The 14,013-nt window shown below is 35.3% G+C and overlaps 2 protein-coding genes and 1 non-coding gene across 4 annotated transcripts; 1 reads left to right on the top strand and 2 right to left on the bottom strand.

Moving 5' to 3' along the window:
* Positions 1 to 2,274: 2,274 nt before the first annotated feature.
* On the top strand, positions 2,275 to 5,022 carry LOC122030861 (BTB/POZ domain-containing protein At3g22104-like). The gene is made up of 3 exons (XM_042589910.1): positions 2,275 to 2,723; positions 3,299 to 4,396; positions 4,496 to 5,022. Exons 1-3 carry the CDS (start codon positions 2,667 to 2,669, stop codon positions 4,934 to 4,936), a joined length of 1,596 nt encoding a protein of 531 aa, XP_042445844.1. The 5' UTR covers positions 2,275 to 2,666; the 3' UTR covers positions 4,937 to 5,022.
* A 4,110-nt stretch (positions 5,023 to 9,132) lies between these two features.
* LOC122032685 (60S ribosomal protein L28-2-like) lies at positions 9,133 to 13,027 on the bottom strand. Of its 2 annotated transcripts, none has more exons than XM_042592001.1 (4): positions 12,955 to 13,027; positions 10,527 to 10,679; positions 10,253 to 10,416; positions 9,133 to 9,421 (listed from the first exon to the last, which is right to left on the bottom strand). In XM_042592001.1, the coding sequence occupies exons 2-4, from the start codon at positions 10,672 to 10,674 to the stop codon at positions 9,290 to 9,292; spliced, it is 444 nt and encodes a 147-aa protein (XP_042447935.1). In that variant the 5' UTR covers positions 10,675 to 10,679; positions 12,955 to 13,027; the 3' UTR covers positions 9,133 to 9,289. The 2 variants fall into 2 exon arrangements, with proteins under 2 accessions (XP_042447935.1, XP_042447936.1); XM_042592002.1 differs by having other exon boundaries at positions 10,527 to 10,709; positions 12,955 to 12,989.
* On the bottom strand, positions 9,740 to 9,832 carry LOC122033214. Its single transcript, XR_006126453.1, has one exon. It is a non-coding gene; the product is annotated as a small nucleolar RNA R24 (small nucleolar RNA).
* Positions 13,028 to 14,013: the final 986 nt, after the last annotated feature.

Here is a 14,013-nt window from a genome sequence, read left to right as displayed (position 1 = left end):
TCAGTACAAGTTTTCTAGTATATGACTGGTCGACCCCACTACCGACCGACCTTAAGGATTTTCTCACATGTCGATCCTCCTTCATATAGCCAGTCGGTAATAACTTCGGTCAGTTTCATACAGATCAGCATGCTCGTCTCTTATACATATAGAAGTTAAAAGTGTAAAACAACTCTTCTTATAAACTTGGTCGGACTCCCAGATCTTAAGTTCTCACTTCAAAGACAAGTCGCTTCTCATATGGACGATTGACTTAAAGTACCGGTCGAATCTCTCGGGACTCAGTTTCCCATTTTTCAAAGGCAAATATCCCAGTATATGGTCGGTCGGTCATAGAATCGATCAGACCTAGGAGACTTAGCTTCATATTACTTCAAGAGCATATCTCCAACATTATGTAGTGCATAATCAAGCGACTTAAGGAAAGGACGACCATACAATCAGCATGTTCAAAGATCCGATTGAGACATATTAAATAGACAACATTGTCAGAGAATCACAATAACCTGTCAGAATAATAACCATTTTGGCATAGAATATTCTTCTATTGTGATATGAGCATTCACTATAACGTTCCTTGAAAGTGATTATACTTTCCATCAGCAACTTATTATGACAACATATTCTTTCAACCGTCTCATTAATGACATAGGTTACAAAAGAGGCGTATATATGGGTAATAGAAGATTCCTCGGACGGTGACGGTATATTTCCCAAGTTATATATCTTTCCTTATCCGACAACCTCTGACACTCGACATTATCTGTCACCTTATGATTACGGAGGTTATGAAAGGTGGCATATAAAAGGGTCCTCTCCGTTGGTCAGGTACACGCCTTATAATAGGACATGGTACTGACTTTAGCGTCAGAGAGCCTATGCCGCACATGCATTTATTATTTATCTCTTCATTTTTTCCTCGGACACAGTACTGATTTGAGTGTCGGAGAACCTATGTCAAGGACCCCCTCTCTAATTTTGGTGTTGACGTCCTATTTGCTCTCTTTGATGTGTGCAGAGAGGAAGAATAAGTCCCTTTTTCTCTAATTCAAAATTTTCACGCAGTCAACAATGCAACCACTTGCCTAGCATGCTATCTCTTTAGTTTTTAGACCAAATCAATGGAACTCAAGTGTCTAATGTTCTGCTGTGCAAAGTCTGATCTTGAGTTGGGTTTCTACTACAAGAATTGTCCAAATGCTTAGAAGATAATATATGATTATGTCAAGAAGCATATAACAAATGCATCTTCTTTTGCAGCTGCTCTTCTCAGGATGACTGCTTTGTCAGGGTAAGTTATCGATATGGATCAAACTGGAGAGTTTATAAGACTTGGAATGTGATACCATGAGTCTTAAGTTTTGCCTTAAATGTTTATCGTTCAGGGTTGTAATATGCTTCTGTGCTGATAAACTCCACCAGCAATAACAAAGCAGAGCAAACAGCATTGCCAAGCCAAAGCCTTCGTGGATTTGATTTTGTTGATCAAGTAAAAAAGCTTAGTGGAAGCTGAATGCCCAGTGGTTGTTTCATGTGCAGACATCATGGCCCTAGTGGCAAGAGCTGCAGTTATAACCATTGTAAGTAACTAAAACATCCCTCAATTATACAACTATCATCAAATCCGCATCTTGTTTGGATTTAGAATTGTTTAATCCTTGAGCAAATGAATGGCTAAGCTACTTAATCTCAAAATTATTAATTAGTTATTTGGAAGAAAGATGCCTCATGAATGATGATAGATTTCATACATATATATCTTTGTGGAATTGATATGATTCTATAACCTCAAAGACCAGCCAATAATCTCTTTAAATATCCACATACATATCTACTAATCCTAATGAACAAGGGTGAAACCACATGTTAGCCTACCTTATCCAATAGAATTAGAGTAAATGTTCCTTCACCTGAGATCTAGCCCATTAAAAAACTTTAATTTGATACAAATATAATAAAACAACTAAAAGAATATGTAATTAATGTGCCAAATCAATAAATTAATTAAAGATATCTATTTAAACTGAAAAAAGCGAATCGTTGGGTGTCACCTTCCATACATACCCATCGCCTATATCGCAGTGGGTCATACCATCCACCAGAAGCTCTATATCTATACTTTTGGGCCTTGGGTTCTTTGTAGCGATGGGGCCCAAAATACCGAACACGGACCCATAAACACCGAGAAAAGGCGGGACAGCCACTTTCACTGACGCAGGCCACAACAGCTCAGTTTCCAACACAATGCCTTTCTTTATTTGAATTGATCGTCACGAATCAGAAATTCAGAATTCGCTTTAGGAAACTTCATAAGTGCACAATGAGTTGATCTTTTTGGTAGAGTATTTGCTAGGGATGAGCGAGACAGAGATTAGCATTCTACTACAGTGATGATGCCTATATATGTGGGAGGTGTCGAGAGAGATTTATCAGCAGTCGCCTCGGTCTCTGCGTGTAATTCTATGTTCCTCTTCTACTTATCTTCTTCCCCTTCGCTTCTTGTACGTTGAACAGAGGAGCTGCTCTCGCCTCTGCTCCTCTTTGTCGCGTTGTTTCACCTCAAGACATGGCTTCGCGTTCTCCTTTCTACCTTGGAATTCCTTCGTCTTCTTCGTCACTGTAGACTGTAGTTCCTTTTTGCCATACTTTCTAGCCATTGCAAAGCCATGCCTTGTGACCTTGAAGTCGACGTCGATGGCGAACAGACTTTCCTGCTTGATAAGGTAAGCTTGATCGCTTTTAAGTTTCTTTTCTAGCAAATATTCTTCTTCAACGAACAGTTACTATTCGGTGTCATTTCGACTCGATTTGTTGAGCTCTCTTGAATCGCGTTCTCCATCTCTTTATTTTCATTGCTCTGTATTCCATTACTATTCTTAAATGCGCTGTTCCATTTCCATGTACAATTCATCCTCATCTTTGTTGGCGAGCCTTTGGCTTTCTCCTCTCCTCATTTATGATGTCTTCATGTGGCCATTTAATGCTTCAGTCATTTACTTCCTTTCCCTTCATCTCTTTTACATGAGTAAAAAGAAGGTTTCAAGGTCGAAATTATGTTTCCGTTTATGCGGGAATGATCCGGTCGCTTATTTCTCTTGCTTCCCCTGTGGCCATTTAAAGCGCTAGTTACAGTTCGCTTTCTTTTTCCTTTTGCACAATGAACCAGTGGAACGGCTCTTCATTCCCCACTTGACTGTCTCATTTGATCGTTGAATTTAATGCTTTCAGATTCCCTTACTTTCTTAAAATGTTCCATGTTTGTTTAATCCATCGGTCTAAGCGGATTACTTAATTACAGGAAGTAGTCTCTTCCTTCTGTGGCCGGCTAAGAAATTTGAGGGAGAGAGAATCGATCATTTCATCCACTACACTCTTCCAAGTTGCAATCCATGGCTTCCCTGGAGGAGCAGAGGCATTTGAGCTGATGACAAAGTTCTTACACAACAAAGGCAGAACTGAAGTAACACCCCGCGACGCTTGCCTTCTGTACTATGTTGCACACTCCATGGGCATGAGTGATGGTGTTTCTAACTTGCTTGACTTGACCGAGAAATCTCTGGAGGGACTCCCTTACTGGTCATGGCCTGAGATCATGCACGCTTTGAAACAATGCCAAGACTTGCTTCCAGGTTCAGTTTCTTCGGGGATGCTGGATCGAGTGTTGGAGTCTGTTGTCGGTAGAATCACATCAGTAACTGATGCTAGCCCATCTGGTTCGTCTCCTGAAAGCTCAGCACTAAGGTTGTCAGTTGATACAAGAAGCACGATCAGCACGAAGAACGGTTGCCAACGAAATTGGTGGTTCGAGGATTTTCTAAGCTTGAGCCCTGACATGATCGAAGAGGTCATCAAAAACATGGTTTTGCAGAAGGTAGATCATGTTCTGCTCAGTAGGTTCCTCATGCACTATCTAAAGAGTCACGTATCCAGTGCCTCATGTAACAAGAAAAAGGCTGCTGAAATTATCATAGATCTGCTCTACTCTCTTGATGGAGGAAGCTCTGTGTCTTGTAAGGGCTTGTTCGATGTTCTCAGGGTCTCAGCACCTTTGAAGCTTAACAAGGGCTGCCAAATTAAACTGGAGAATATGATTGGAAGAAAATTTGACCATGCAACGTTAGATAGTCTACTAATTCCAGCACCTGCAGGGATTGATTGTCTCTATGATGTTTGTCTAATCTTAAGATTCTTGAAGTCTTTTCTTAGCACAAGCAATGTTACAGAATCGAAAGCTCGATTGAAGCAGGCAGCACAGCTGATGGACTCATACTTGGCTGAGGTCGCTCCTGATTCCTCTTTGAAGCCTTTAATGTTTTTGTCACTTGCCACAGCTCTACCTGATGAAGCAAGAGATTCTCATGATGCAATTTACCGAGCAATTGACATGTATCTTGAGGTATATCTCCGTAAAATTTTCACTACTTATTTTGATTTTGGTCTGTTATTCAGATTTTTTTTAACAATTAGTTGTTTTAACCTGTTCGCTAATACTTAGGTCCATACTCAACTACTGGATGAAGAGAAGACAAAGCTGTTTTGTGCTATAAACTATGAGAAGCTCTCAATTGAATCCTGCAAACATCTTGCAATGAACTCAAAATTCCCCTCAAGAACAGTAATCAGGGCTCTGATTTCTCAGCAAAGAAAGCTCAGGAACCTTCTCCAAGAGACCAACCGATTGAAAGAATCGCCGCCAGAGCAAAGTCGGGGCAAGAAAAAACAGTTCAGTGATGATCAGCAGATCATTCTTTACACGAAGAAGCTCGAGATTTCAGGAGAGAACAAGAGGCTCAAGACACAGCTTCAAGGAATGCGATGGAAGGTGATAGAGCTGGAGAAGATTTGCAAGAAGATGAAGGCGCAGGTGGAGAAGGCCACGAAGAGCAGAAGAGTTAGTCCAAGTGGATCCAGATCACTGCCCAGGCTTTGCTCCTGATCTCACTCAGATTCATGGTGCCCACACAATTTTGTACATATTTCATTAGTGAGCAGATTGTGTTATGTAAGAATCTGAGATTTTTCTTGCTGTTGTTCCTCCTGTAAAGCTGGTTGAGAGCATTGCATTTAACATATAGAAATGAGAGGTTGCTGGATTGATCTCCTTTGAGCAATGAGAGGTCAATTCGTGCAGCTATCATATGTTCTTCTGCTCTTTCTTTAATCATTGTCATCCATAGTACTCGCACCTTCTTGTGAGGAGCCTCTTTTTTACATCTCTTGGAACTTCTCTGTGTCTGCTAGTGTTGCCTGAATCTAATATTCAGAAGAAAGAATTACAAGACTAAAACCACTAAATCATCAGCAGTCTCATTTCTGGAACACTCGGAATACTGGTGCTTTAAGACATTGTTCTCAGTTTTGCATCGATTGTTATAATATTCAACATGGTAAGAAACATTGACAGAGCAGACATTAATTGAGGAAGGGGATCTCCTCTCACAGAGCTCAACGCGAGGAAAGCGGCAAAGGACACTCTTGAGGTTGTGGGAGATGGCACAGGACTGAAAGCTGTCAGAACATACAGTGGACTCACAGGAGGGATGTGCACTACACGCCATTGCAATTTGCAAATACAAATATATGAGACTTAATTTCTGGTGTTATCTTCGCTTCTGATCTGACTCACCGACTGTTTGGTTTGACTCCATTGATAGTCTGCAGATTGTAGTTAGAATCCGGCAGCTTTAACTGATTTATTCTCCATTATTAGGAGACAGAAGAGAAGTGACAGAGTAAGCATGCGTGCTTGCATGCATGAAGTCATGGTTTACTGAAACACAGCCACTTGCAGAATATGGCCAAAAATTTATCTTCTTAAGCTTAAATAAATTTTGTGCTTGCATTTAAATAAATTGAACAGGCAAATGAAAAAAACAAATACTAAGTGCAATTAAGGACCACTTAATCTCTTAGAGCCTGCCTAAACTTGTCCTCAAAGCAAAGTTAAGATTGACCATACTAAACTGTTGCTTGTAACTGCTTGCTTAAAATGCACTTATGCTAAGAAAAAAGGTTTATTATCAGTAAATTACACGATAAAAAATGAGTAAATACTGAAGAGTAATCAACTTAATGCATAAAATAAGAGAGTCAATGCGTGGGAAGCTGTGAAGAATCTGTGTCACATAAACAAGGATAAAACACCGTCGCTTGAAAGGTGAAGAAATTAAAGACAAGAGGCATTGGGTTTGATGAATTTGAGAGAGATAGAATTAAGAAAGTTATGGGCTTATCATGCATCGAGATTCTCACTCGCAGAGATGACGTAAACAGCACAAGTTTACTAGCTTAGCCTTGTGTTTCTCGCTTTTTGTTATTTTTTTCCCCATGAAGCTTTCTATTGAATTTGTGAAGCAAGTCCGGTTGGAGGACTTTTCACCTCCGTTCACTGCGCTCGAGGCAATGGAGATCATGGGGAAATGTTGCTTAATTAATCAAGGATTTTGGCGAAAAGAATGTTTAAATGGATTAAGATAAGAGACTTGGAATCTTGCTTGCTTGTTTTTTTCTTTAATCATTAGTTTCAAGGTAATCTTGTTTGGTTTGTTACTCAAGTGTAATGTGCATTAGGTGCTCTACACATTTCCTGAGGATCGAAGGCATAGAGAGATTAATAAATTAACAAATGGAAAAAATGGAAGCAAATTGATAGATTAGCAATCGAATTAACCATGCATGCTTGGGAGCACATGGAGGCGCAGGCATGTTGTTGGCGCACCGGTCATGGCAATCGCTGAAGCAGCCGAATGCAGTGGCCATGGGCGTCGACAAGGTCATGAGCACCCAGGGCCGTCTCAACTGGTTTGGAGGCCTAGGTAAATTTTTATTTTTATTTTTGAAAAACAATATTAATTTATTTTATATAAAATTTATTTTCTTGAAATGAAAAAATTAATTTAAAAATTATATTTAAGCCTGATAATAATTTTTTTTTCTGTGGATAAAATTGTTAAATTATTTATTTTTTATGAGATATTATTGAACATAGATAAAATTTTATTAATTTTAATTTTAAAAACTTGCTTCCAATAACTTTATATTAACAAATCTTATTAGTAGTATTATAAGTTATTCATGTATAACTTTCTGTGGTACATCTTTTTTTTATTTTATTTTATAAGTTATTCATGTATAAAAAATGTTTTTTAATATCTCACGTATTGATTTTAATTTTAATTTATTATTTATATTTTTTTTCTAAAGTATTATCTTCTAACAAAAATTTAAGTGATTTTTCATTTAAATTTTCAATTGATTCTTTTGAGTTTTTATTTTTAATATTAATAATAAATCTATATAGTTCATATTTTTTATTGAATAATATGTTTTTAATATCCGAAATCAATTTAATGTTTAAAAAAACTAATATACTATTTTGTATTAAATCGAATGAATAAAAATTCTTATTTTATGTTCTTATCAGAAGGGGAAGAAAGAACGCGAAAGGTAGATCATCAGGAAGGAAAATGATGTCCTTTGAAAGTATTATTGACAAGAGAGAAAGTATTATTGACAAGAGAGAAGAAAGACATGAGATCACCGAGTGAGAGAGAAAAATAACATGAGATCACTAATGAGAAAAAAAATTTACGAGATTACCGATAATTATTAGGATGTATGTTTTTTAGATATCAACGTAGAAAGTAAGAATCATTTGGGTTTTTTTTTTTTAAAATAAGATATACAATTGAAAAAAATATAGATATTATACAATAAAAAATTCTTTAAAACATCCTTGATACATATATTATACCTCGTACATACCTAAAATTATTTATATTGAATACTAAAACTCAAGAGAGAAGTCTAAACCAAAATCTTATTAGCTCAAATCTATTATAATCCATCCCCTAAATTTTAAAATCTTAAACCATATATATATAGATATATATATACTAAAATATGAAAAATTAGGGGCTCTAATTTTATTGGACCCTAGCCATAGACCTTAATAGCCTATGTCTTGAGCCGGCATTGTGAGCACCGCAGTAAAGAGAGACAGAACTCAGATCTGAGTATCCACAAAGTATTGGGACCTATATGGTATGATCTTCATTATTACTTTTAAGTGGGGATTGATTATGGATTAAATAGTTTTAACTAGGGTTTTGTGGGGATTGATTATGGATTAAATAGTTTTAACTAGGGTTTTGTTAATCTGTTTAAGGTTTAAATTCAAGCTTTTTATTTCATAATTTGGCGTTATCATATAATATATTTATGATCCAATTATTAGAAATTGACTCCATTATATAACCAATACGTTTAGTAAAAGATTATTTATTGGCTAGAGGCTGAGGCTGAGTATGCACCCTCAGCCTCTAGCCAATATAAGTTATGCACTTTGTGCAAAATACTCTTAGCCGCAAGAAGTATCCCCTCTTTAATTTTAATTTTTAGCTCTTTATAGATTTTTTTTTTTGACTATTAACAAGTCACTCACATTAAATCCACACTATTTGACCCTATGTTAATCACACTTTCCTTAATGAGAATTCTCAATTTATTAAAAAATACAAAGTGGAACATGTTCACTTTCCAAAACAGTTTCAGTCGCAAGAAGTTTCTACTCTTTGATTTTTTTTTTTATTTTTTTTTTAGCTCTCTAAAGTATAATAACTAGTGATAACTCACTCATCTGACTATTTGAACCCCATATTGACCCCATTTTCTTCAACAAGAACTCTCAATTTATTAAAAATACAAATTGAAAGACTCTAAAGATACTTTTAAAAAAAAAATTGATAACTCACCTCAGATCAATGGTAATCTAGAATCGGCCAAGAGTAGAACCTTAGTGTTTCTACACATGTGCCAGATGGTTCATGCTAATCATAACTATGAGTTCAAACCTAAAATATTATAAAATAAAGCCCACCGAAGTTAGATTATGTCAAACTACACATGACATCCCTAAATTGCATGCTACCCTTGGAGCATTTCGATGACCAACTTGGCAACGATCTAAAACTAGGTAATGGCCTACAAGCATTCTAACGAGCCTAATAAGCCCAAACCAAATCATTGCCACCTCTAATGAATGTAAAAAAAGATCATTAAAATATCATAATCAAGTGAAATTTAACAGGATTATTACACACGACAATAAGCTAAAATTCATAAGCCAAAGTATGAAAATAATTTAGAACATATATATAAAGTATAAATTCCAACAATGGGCATTATCACTAAATAGAGTACTCATCTTTATAGACTACAAATGTTTCATTGATAACTTGAACACCAAAACAAGCAGAGAGAACTAAATGACAACTAACCACCATCTGATTTAGTTCTTAGCTTTTGCAGCTTGTCTCTTCTTCTTCACACCAAACTTGGCAACCTTAAGGCTGCGATGAACCGCGCTCAGCCTTGCAAGAGCTGCTTTGGTTAGATCTGGCCTGTAGTAATTATCTGTAACCTGCAAACAGAAGAACAATATCAGAACTTGGAACATTTTTATTAGGACAGTCAGAGAAACAAGAATAGCATTTTTATGGTTACTGAATCATCCCAATACATCACTAGACAACAAATCAGGTAGAGAAGAGTGACCGGATAAACATTTGCATGAAAAATTAGTTAGATAGATGGAAAAACCACAATTAACCAAAAACAAAAAGATGACAATGAACAGAAATCCAATGCAGGATAAAAAGACAGATGGAATAATAATCTTAGGCTTCAAAAGAGATTTAACAATAGTTAAGACGACTCAAGGGGAATTTGAGAGGAAATTTAAGCTCAGAAGCCAAGCGTAAAGATGCAAATTTCATTGAAGCTCAATCAACTGAGAAAGATCTCCTTACATGATACAGCTCATCATAGCAACATCTTAAAACAACAAAAAAGTGCAGAATGATAAGATGATAAGAATAATAAGTCAATTCAAAAGGAATGTGAGAGTAAAATCAAACTTGGGTGCAACAAACAAATTTCATTGGAGACCAATCAGCACAGAGAATTATCCATTCATGTTAGCATAGAAGCTCATCATAATAACATTTTCAAATAAGAACAAAAGAAAAACAAAATAAATAGATAAGATAAATGGAAAATAAATAAATGGCAGTCATTGGTCCGTCATTAAGTCACCAGATAAACAAATAAAGAAACACTCTAATACAGAATTATGAATTAAATGCAATACAAATAAAAAGGATAAATGGATGCAGAAAACATTTTATCAGAACAAGTACAGAAAGCTCGCTGTGAGAAGCTATTAACATGTAGAAATGCCTGGAGATGATACCTGACTCTTGACAATTTTAGCCATCTTGAAGAATTCCTTTTTCAGTTCCGTTCTGTTGTGCAAGTTTGCAGGCTTATTCTGCTTCTTTGTCTTAGTAGTGGCAAGGACAACATTGAGGTCCTTCTCTCCTGGCAGAATGGCCACTGTCTTTTTGTTTGCCAAGCCTGTGAAATTTCAATCAGGATACAAGTTAAGATGAAAAAAATGCAACTAAACTCGATTGAAAATAAATATGGTTCCAAAAGCATCCCAAACAGAAAAGCTAAAATTTTACCTGAGTGCTTGTAGGAATTGAGATTGTAAAGATTGTTAGGCTCCCTGCTGAACACCACCTTGTTGGTGCCGCTGCCAAACTGCTTAACAAGGTAAGAATTGTTCTTCTTTACAATCTCCCAGATGAGAGGTTCAGGGATAGTGGCCATTTGGACTGCAAAATTAATTGATTAAAAATACCAAGCTGCAAAAAACAAAATATATAATGCCATTCATGAATGACTGAAAAAAAAATCTATAGTATTAAGAAAAAACACTACAAGGAGACATTAATACAGCCTTTTCAAATCATAAGGCACAGGAAATATCAAACAATACATCTAGGCACAAACAAATTTTGCCAAATATTACTTTGAAGTTAAGAGATTACAACAAGAGACCAAACTCATCATATAGAGATCTGTGAGCTATACAATTTAATGCTTAACAATAACCTAGTGAACAAATGAAAGAATAGAAAGTAAAGAAAAAGAAACAGAAGAAAAATGATTCAGCAAGGTAATAATGATCTGCCAAGCTCAAGTTCTTCATAGAAACTAAATTTAATTAGGAAAATATAAAAGACAACAACAATTACAAGGATCAACAATTGCATTAAAAGAACCATGTCTGAAATACACGGAGGAAAGTTTGTATTTGGCTGGGTTGGATTCAACTGGAAAACCATAAGTAAATCCTTAACCTACAGTTGGGCCAATAAAATTAGGCTTTCTTAACCCTATCTGGGTTGCAATACTATTCAAAGTGTTTCTTCAAACACAGATGAAGGATGGCAGTGACCCTCTCATGGAATCCAGTCAGATTACAAATGTGCCTTCTCTCAATGTGGCCATTTCTTGTGGAGGTCACTAGCCGAGCATATGTAATATACTCGTATGCTACTTGATACAGTAGCTGATTTTCACTGACAGAGCTTATTTTTTGGATGTCTCAATGCACAATGACAATTAAATTCTAGCTTGATCCAACTTATTAGCTCTATTAGACTAATTAATGGTTTTAATTACTTGGAAATCTTTCCAGCTGAGTATGTGTATGCATGTCAATCTATCTAGTAGTAATTTAAAACACGAATTTAAATAAATAATAGCTTGTAAGAAGCTAACAAATTAGCTTGACATATTATGTTTTCCTTCAATTTCTTACTAAAAGAGCAATGATACTTATTAGTTAGAAAGATTTAACATGTACATAAGATACTCACAAAGAAAAGCACGACGTATTGAAAGTTTAACTTGATGGATTTCAGATATCAGATAAAAGATATTATGATGGCAAGCTAAGAACTTATTCAATAGAACCCATCCTAAGAAAATACTAAGCTTGTAGTCGATGACACATCCTAGAAAACAATCATAGTAACTGAAAATTTAACTCTTGTGCATAAAAAAACAAACACTCTGAATGTTAAATTGATAAGTGACAATCTCACCGTATGACTTCTAGTAAATTTTTTATAATTAAACAAGAAATAAGTGTTTTAGAACTCATTGCAGTTATCAAACATAAGGACCATCATCTATCTAAACATCCTTTACTGTTGCTATAATCTAGACAACTAAGAAGATTGGCATTTTTAAAATGAACAAATATTACTTACCATGGTGCTTCCAGCCAAAAAGAAAATCACATTAACCTGTTACTTCAATTAATAACTTTCATTTAAATGCATTGTCACAAAGAAGACCTAGAAATATACATGAACCCTTGAACTTAACCAGATTGTTAAGAGTATAATCATTTTAAAGCAGATAAAAATTAGAAAATCAAAATGTACCTTAGATGACATGGAGAAAAACTACAACTGAGTCAAAACTAAGGCGTGAATAATGAACTCGAATAAGTTTATATGAACTTTCAAAGTGATGAAATGATATGGATAAGCATTTGAATACTGATTCATAATAGAACAAATGTCTGCAAACTAGAACAATACAAGACTGGATTTGAAGTAACTTTCAGAGCCAACTGATGTTTGGAAAAGTTTGCAATTCAAATCTTCTGCAGATGACTTTATTAGAACGCAACACAGTAAATAATTGTCACAACGTTAGAAAGGCAAAATGAATCATAAAATCTCGTCTGCCCCGCAAACAGATCTTACTTAAACTATAAATCAATCTAAGGCAACAGAACCAGCGTGTTTTTATATCAGATTGATAATAAAGAAAATTCCACAACTTCAAAAGTCAAAGAATAAAGACCTAGCAGTCGTCGTCATGTAACTAAACAAATTTGCAAGCATACCAAACAACTAATTTCACGAGTTACTAAATGGAAAAGTTCTACAGCCGAAAAGATAGAATGGGAAGCATAAGCTTAAACAGCTTAAATGCGATAGAAACTAAACCACAAGGGCAATCAACAAAACGATGAAGAATCAAAAAAATTGTAAGGTGAGGAAAGACATGAGACGGGAAGAGAAATACCTTGCTCTGAGACGTCCCCCGCAAGTGTTCAAGCAAAGCCCTAGAGGTAAACGGTGCGAGTTACATATATAGTAAGCAGAAGATAATCGTGACCGTTTATTTTAGGGCGTTAGCTATTAATCTGGGCCTGAGCCCGTTTATTGGGCTGGAAGACATTACAATCCGTAATGCTCGTTGTCCATTTCAATGTTTTTTTTTTTTCGCACACGGATAGTACTTGCACGTGGAATGCTATATGAGGTCAATCCTCAGCGTATATGTAATATCATGTTGGTACATCTGATGCGGTGGGGTTGATTAGTGTGGAGTAGAGTTGTTATTATAAAGTAAAGATTTAAATTTTGATAAAATCGAGAAAAAAAATATTTCTTCATATTGATCAATTATAATTTTTCAATATATCTTCTCATAGATGATCGTGAAATTAATCATGTGAGATGATGAATTTTACTTTTTATTATTATATTAGTATATCTAATACCTTATTTAAAAGTCATTATACTGAGTAAAATCTTTTATAATTTACCTCCTTGTACATAGCAGCATGAAACAATCATAGAGTAGCTCCTTAATCATCTCATTTTTTTTATTTTGTTTTTTTCCTTTAAAGAAGCTAAATGTCATGGTGACTTCTTCTTGTTATCTAATGTTTGATAATTTGTTCTTTGCTCGGTTGCCAGATTTCTGTGATATTTATCTTAGTTGTTATTTATCACAATCTAATTCAATCACTTTTCGCGTATGTATTTAAATTTTCAATTATTAAATACTAATGTATTGTTTAGTGGTAGGAGTCTCTTCTGTCAATATCTTTTTTTTCCCAAGCGTAGACTTGTAGTAGTGCTGACGATGACCTGACTCTAATTTTTGAATTAAATTAATTAAAATTAACAAATTTGACTTGGAATAGCAGACATTTCAAACAAATTAACAGACAAAAAAAGGGGATGGGATTGTATTCCCATTGTCACCTAAGAATTTCAAGCCTTTCTCCACGTTCATTGACATTTGACAACATTTGGAGAAGCCTCCACGCTAATCTTATGACAATTTGACTGT

The sequence above is a fragment of the Zingiber officinale genome, chromosome 11A (genome assembly GCF_018446385.1).
Source record: "Zingiber officinale cultivar Zhangliang chromosome 11A, Zo_v1.1, whole genome shotgun sequence".
In the NCBI taxonomy this organism is placed as follows: domain Eukaryota; kingdom Viridiplantae; phylum Streptophyta; class Magnoliopsida; order Zingiberales; family Zingiberaceae; genus Zingiber; species Zingiber officinale.
This window is presented reverse-complemented; position numbering and strand designations above follow the sequence as displayed.

Bases quoted from the DNA above. Each gene is read 5' to 3' on its own strand.
- LOC122030861 (XM_042589910.1), top strand. From the start codon at position 2,667: ATGCCTTGTGACCTTGAAGTCGACGTCGATGGCGAACAGACTTTCCTG. The intron at 2,724-3,298 runs GTAAGCTTGATC...ACTTAATTACAG, and splicing joins AGACTTTCCTGCTTGATAAG to GAAGTAGTCTCTTCCTTCTG. The intron at 4,397-4,495 runs GTATATCTCCGT...GCTAATACTTAG, and splicing joins CAATTGACATGTATCTTGAG to GTCCATACTCAACTACTGGA.
- LOC122032685 (XM_042592001.1), bottom strand. From the start codon at position 10,674: ATGGCCACTATCCCTGAACCTCTCATCTGGGAGATTGTAAAGAAGAAC. The intron at 10,417-10,526 runs GTAAAATTTTAG...GAAATTTCACAG, and splicing joins CAATTCCTACAAGCACTCAG to GCTTGGCAAACAAAAAGACA. The intron at 9,422-10,252 runs GTATCATCTCCA...TTCTGTTTGCAG, and splicing joins CTAAAATTGTCAAGAGTCAG to GTTACAGATAATTACTACAG.